Source organism: Convolutriloba macropyga, chromosome 2 (assembly GCF_964194025.1).
Source record: "Convolutriloba macropyga chromosome 2, txConMacr16.3, whole genome shotgun sequence".
In the NCBI taxonomy this organism is placed as follows: Eukaryota; Metazoa; Xenacoelomorpha; order Acoela; family Convolutidae; genus Convolutriloba; species Convolutriloba macropyga.
In genome coordinates this window covers 61442350-61448349 of record NC_134469.1, presented here as the reverse complement: position 1 = coordinate 61448349, position 6000 = coordinate 61442350, and the positions used below count along the sequence as shown (strand labels likewise).

At 38.0% G+C, this 6000-nt stretch overlaps 1 protein-coding gene across 1 annotated transcript in view; it reads left to right on the top strand.

Moving 5' to 3' along the window:
* Positions 1 to 1362: 1362 nt before the first annotated feature.
* Positions 1363 to 6000, top strand: part of LOC142334578 (ubiquitin thioesterase zranb1-B-like) — a 38239-nt gene continuing 33601 nt past the window's right edge. Inside the window, exons 1-2 of the mRNA XM_075382714.1 lie at positions 1363 to 2937; positions 3079 to 3481. Coding sequence (XP_075238829.1) covers positions 1392 to 2937; positions 3079 to 3481 — 1949 coding nt within the window. The 5' untranslated portion in view covers positions 1363 to 1391. The remainder of the gene's footprint in view (positions 2938 to 3078; positions 3482 to 6000) is intronic.

Below are 6000 nucleotides of genomic sequence, written 5' to 3'. Positions count from 1 at the left end.
ATTGTGTTCCATGCGTATGGATCTTTACTGGCCAGTGAAACTGTTTAAGGCTGGAATGATTAATACTGGATAGTCTCTTGAGACAATGGAATGGTGTTCTGAAGACAATAATGTCACGAATTTTAGCAAGATTTTGTTTTTAAAGTTTTTGAATATCTTTGTCCTATTCTGAGTTTTACGGAGTTTAATCATTACTGGCCAACGAAGCGTTTTAAGTCTTGCAGATGGGTTAAATGACAAAAATCCAGATTCGAAAAAGGTTTATAAACATTTTCTTCACTGAGATATGTGGAAACTTTTCTGAATCTTGCACTTTCAGTTTTTTCAAATGATTTAGTTACTAACAAGGCTAGAAACCTTAAAGTTTTAGTGTCGAATCTCATCATGGAAAAAATTTCTAGTTCTCTCTCTCTCTCTCTCTCTCTCTCTCTCTCTCTGTGTGTGTTTCTTGGCGTTTCTTTCCTTCTCTTTCTTCACGTTTTATCTCGCACTCTTTCTCTCTCCCTAACTCTCTTGTTGATGCCGCACTTCAGCGGCTGTTATGTGGCGTGAGGTCGTCGTCTATAACCCTAACCTCACGCCCCTTCAATAAATGTAAAGCTAACCTCACTAAACAGTTGTTGTTGTTGTTGTTGTTGTTGTTGTTGGGGATTTACAGTTTTCACTGAGGGGATTTCCGTCCCAGTCGTCGTCTTAGAAAATTGTCCTATTATGTCTGCAGATATAACAGTCACAGCATAGATGCCAGCTACAGATGTTATTTTCGTCGAATCGCTCGTTTAGAAACTTCCACATGAAATTAAACTAGATTTTTAAGGCCCTTTTTCGTATTAAATTCAATGTATTTTTCTATTCGATTTGCTAGTCTGCATGTACGGAAAAAGAAATCATTTCTAGCTTTTTCGGTTCTGGTTTTCGGGAGCTTGAATAATTCATTTGTTCTCCCTTTTTCTGAATTTTGTTTCAGCATTGGTAAAAAGCTATCGTCTTCTGTCAATTTCGATAAAAGTAGAATGTCAGTGGCTAGGTACTGACGAAGCCAACCGCTTGCCGGTCGTTTGAGAGCAATTCGCCCGACATTAGTCGGTTATGTTAGTGCCTTGTCCTTAAAATTAGATACGATGCAGTGATGTCTAAGTTTTTATAGAAATTTAATTCTCATGACGCAGCTCTAATAGAGCTGTAGTGCCTTGTCTTTAAAATTATATTCGTTGCAGTGATGCCTCATAGTAGGGGGATTGTCCTACGCGGCTGAAGAGCAAGCCCCCTTTCTATAGATTTTTGAAAATTTGTAACTGTGGGCCATGAAAAACTTTGGGGGGAGGGACAGAATAGATCCAAATTTTTGATGGAGCGCGCGACCACTCAGGCGTAAATCTTTAGAACTTAGAATGCTCCAAAATGATGGCGTGAAAGCAGATGACGAAAGTAACAAAGATGGGGTAAATAGAGGTGAATTGAGAGTGGAATCAGAAGCATTGCCACAAGCTTTAGATAGTGAAACCAAGTGGAATGCAGCTGGTCAATCAGCAGTTGTCATAGACGATGGAAGATGGGCGTGTCCTCGTTGCACGTACATCAATTATTCTAAATCAACCAGGTGTTCAATGTGCACAGCACCATTGGCTTGTGATTCAACTGAAGCAGAAAATTGCTATCAGATATCTTCCTCAAAATTGGAGAACGAAAGTGCAGCACAGTTTCGCAACCCATCCCCAGTTCCATCTTCATCATGCGTGGAGCCAACTTTCCGGAGTTCCTCATCACTCGATGGGTTCAATGTAGGGGAGAATAGGAACAACTTTGACCAAGAGGCACCGATTTGCGTAAATAATCCCAAAGGTCCTCAGACTATGGAACTGATCGAATCAGTTGCAATATCATCTCAAGCGAAAATTGATAGTGCATCGTTGGCCGACGAGCTTGAATCAAACCAGGCATCACATATCATTTTGGATTCTTCTCAGAAGTGGTCTTGTCCGCGGTGTACTTTCTATAATTGGCCTAAAAGTCGTGTCTGTGTTGTATGTCGTGCTCCTCCTAACTGGACCAAAAATAGAAATCCCAGTGGGGACGCAAGCAATAGTGATTCGTTCTCGAAATCTAGGTCTCCTGAGGTCGTATCAAGCGACGAAGGAAGCGGAGGGTCGTCGATATCTTTGAATGATCCTAAAGCGGCCAGGAAATTAACAAAGCAGAAATGGCAATGCATATATTGTAGTTGTGATAATTTAGGAAAGGTTCTTAAATGTGTAACTTGTGGTAAGAAACGTGTGCTCTCAGTTCCAGACGATCAACAAAATAGAGATGGTCAAAAAATCTCGCCCCCAGTTACAATTAACCGGAAAGGGGGAGGAAAGACGCATCCCAGAACCCGAGAAGCTGTATTCACTATTGATGAACGCTTGAAAAAGCTGAGCGTTCAAAAGAGAGGGCCAGTTGTAGAGTCTAAGAAGAAAGCAATTCCTACGGGCGAGCCATATGGCAAAGAAATAACTCAGCCACATGAGCAAAAGTATTTCCAGAGCAACAACCGCTTTTCAGTGAGCAAGCTTGACTGGATGTATTTACAGGCATGTTGGGCCATATCGGTTGGCGCCGTTGACCCAGTTGAAGCTTATTTAGCAGCGGGAGGAGACAAAAAGCGGGCATTGTCTGCATACGAAGCGACAGTTCTCGACATTCCAGGAGTGGTGGAACGTCTTAGTTTAACAATGATAGCAATTTTATTCAAGCGACCAAGAATAATTGAGATGCTGATGTCTCATGAGAAGCCAACCACTTTGAATTCTCCAATCAGGTACCCAGCGTGTGCTGTGTCGAGCGATTTAACGAACCAGATCATGCGCACCATTAGCAATAGCATGCGAATGAAAGGCGGAAGCTTCAAATGTGCAGTCTTTCAGGATAACGTACAGACATTTGGTCTGCCAGCAGGTAATAAAGGTGGTTGATCTAAATATATTAAGTCAATAATTTCATAATTCAATTGTCATGTGAAGTTTTTGGGGCCTCGGCCATTGTGGGGAAATTTGCGTGTGTTTAGATTAACTGAATATTTCTTGGTTTTTTTTTTAGAAATTCACCGTCTTCCGCGCATTATCCAAAAAATGCTAATGGGCGAAATACTTGATCAATCAGTTAAAAGGGAGCTAGAAGTAGAGAACTGTGTCATCAACTGGAGTCGGGAAGTAGCTGTGAAGCTGAAAAGCAAACTGCGTCCATTGTGGAACCGGACAGCGGGTGACTGTTTGTTGGACGCTGTATTACAAGCGACTTGGGGAGTGTTTGACTCACAGAACTTATTGCGTAAATCGTTGGCTGAGACCCTTAGAATAACATCCATTCCCTCGCATTGTCAATCCACAAATAGTTCATCAGCATTAAATCTAACACAGACTCAACTTTCGACTGCGGCTGGGGCTACCGCTAATAGTACGCACAGTCTAGAAAATATCCCTAGTCAATTCCAAACTAACAGGTAAGTTGACAATTTGTAAAGCGTCAATTTGTAAGCGATTGTATTTCGACACTGAGTTTGCGTCACTGAATTTGACTGCTAAAGCTTTAAAAGTGTTTTTGTCTATATGCTGCTTAAGTTTTTGTTGAGTTTTTTTAACGGCCGCTCTCAGCTTCTCATCAGACCATTATTGAGCTCCTTTTTAATTGCTCCAAAGCGAAGTTTGTAGCAATTATATTAGTCCTGATGATCTTTTTTGAATGCGATTCTGCTTGACCAATTTTTTCGTCTGACCCATTTTTCGTCTGACCCATTTTTCGTCTGACTTTTTGTCCTTAAAAACGGGATAAACAGGTAGCGCCCAGCGGGCATTAAGTTTCATTAGAGGCCAATAGCTGCGTTAAGTAGTCCTTCAAGAATAAGCGTGATGAAGCTACCGGGAAGACCGTAGTTTAAAGTGAAAAGCTCATTTTTAGGAGTTTTTGTGCCCAAAATGTAATTTTTCGTGTTTCGTCATTTTTCGAAGTTTTTGTTGGATCACTCTAAAATTCAGGCTGGTTAAAGTTGATAAAGGTCTTTTGCAAGACATGAATACTTTTTATCACCATTTTAAGAGCTTAATGTTTGAGCAATCCAGGCAAAACCCAAATTTATTCTATATTTCACAATTTTTTCAAGTTTTTTTGAAAATGATTGTAATTTTTTGAATTTTTCAGCCGTAGGTGTCAACTAACCTCCTCTAGGGTTTAATAACATATTACTGCATAGTTCCTAGTGGTAATGGAATGGTTTTCAACTTTTTAACATCACGAATTTTGCATTTTTTTGACAAAACCTGCAATTTTTTTCAATGTGACATTTTTTTGTCAATAGTCAGTTTTTTTGAGCCTCAAGGACGAAAAATTGTCCTTTAGGGTTTGATATAAGTTGCTGAACTTTTTTTTATTGTCCATTGTATAGTTTTCAACTTTTTAATATCACAAATTGTAGCAATTTTTTTGATAAAAGTTGCAATTTTTTGACGTTTCCTCCAGCCTCAAGAGCCAAGAAATCTCCTCTAATGGTTTGGTAGTGAGCTACTGCATAATTTTGAGATGTGTAAGAATATTTGTAAAGATTTTCAAATCACGAATTTAAGCAAGTATTTAAAAAATTTTTTGGCAATATTCATTTTTAAAAAAATTTTGCAGTATTCATATTTAAAAATTTTTTTTGCAATATTCGTTTTTTGCAATATTCATTTCATTCAATATTCAGCTATTCATAAGCTGTTGCATACTTTCTGGTGTTAATGGAGTGATTATCACTATTTTAATAATTTGTGTTGTATCAATTTTTTGATAAAGTTAAATGATTTTCAAATTTTAGAAAAAATATCTTGTTCCAAGTGTTTGGATCTTTATGAGCCAGTGAATTTTTTAAGGCTGGGAATAGGGATACTGGATAGTCTCTTGAGACAATTAAATGTTTCTGAAGATATTAATATCAAGAATATTAGCGAGATTTTGTTAAATTTTGCAATTGTTTTTAAATTTTTTTGAGTTTTTCTCCCTTTTCAGAATTTAACGATCACTACTGGCCAACGAATCTTTAAGTCTTGCAGATGGGTTACATGAAAAAATGCCAGAGACAAAAAATGGTTTCAAACATTTTTTTTGCGCGAAATGTGAATTTTCTTTGAATTTCGCACTTTCAAGTAATAGAAGTTGCAGAGTCGAATCTCATCATGGAAAATATTCCTAGCGCTCCCTCTCTCTCTGTCTGTCTCTGTTGGTTGAGGTTTTTTCCGTCGCTCTCTTGTTCACGCTTTATCTCTCTCATGCTCTCTCTCTCTCTCCTCCTCCTTTATCTCTTTTGTTGATGCCGTACTTCAGCTGCTGTTATGTGGCTCAATGTCATCTGTTAACCTCTCCTCACGCCCCTTCAATTAAGCTTAAGCTGTCCTCACTAAACCGTAGCTAGCTACCGATGAAGCCAACCTTTTGCTGGTCGTTTGAAAGCTATTCGTCCGACGTTAGTCGGTTATGTTTTACGACTCGAGGCGTTATGGTTTTATGTTTTTTTTAATAAGCGAGCGATCAAGAAAACTGGAATTTCAGGAATAAAGTTTGAAAATTTTAGTTCAGTGAAGAGTGGAGAATAATAGGGAGCGAGTATGTTGTTCATACCTTTTTTTGAAAGAGCGAAAAATATTGGTGTGAAAAAATTTTCGCTAAGCGAGTAAATTTTCGTTCTGTTTTTTTTGAAGCTGTCTTTTTTGGTTTTTAGTTTTTCATGTTGTGTAACAGTTTATTCCGGACAAAAGTAATTTTATTCAGCTAAGTTTGGTTTGTGAATAGCTGAATTTAATATCAATTTGAATGTTTTCTATTTTTTTTAGCTTTTATGTCTATTTTCGCGTTTTTTGGCAAGGATACAGGTTTTTTATGTTACAGTTGCTTTGAAATTTGACAAAAATATTATGAATTTTACACATTTTTGAAAACTTTTTCCATTTCCTCGGGATGTTTGTAAGCTTATTAGGGCTTTGTTGATAAGTA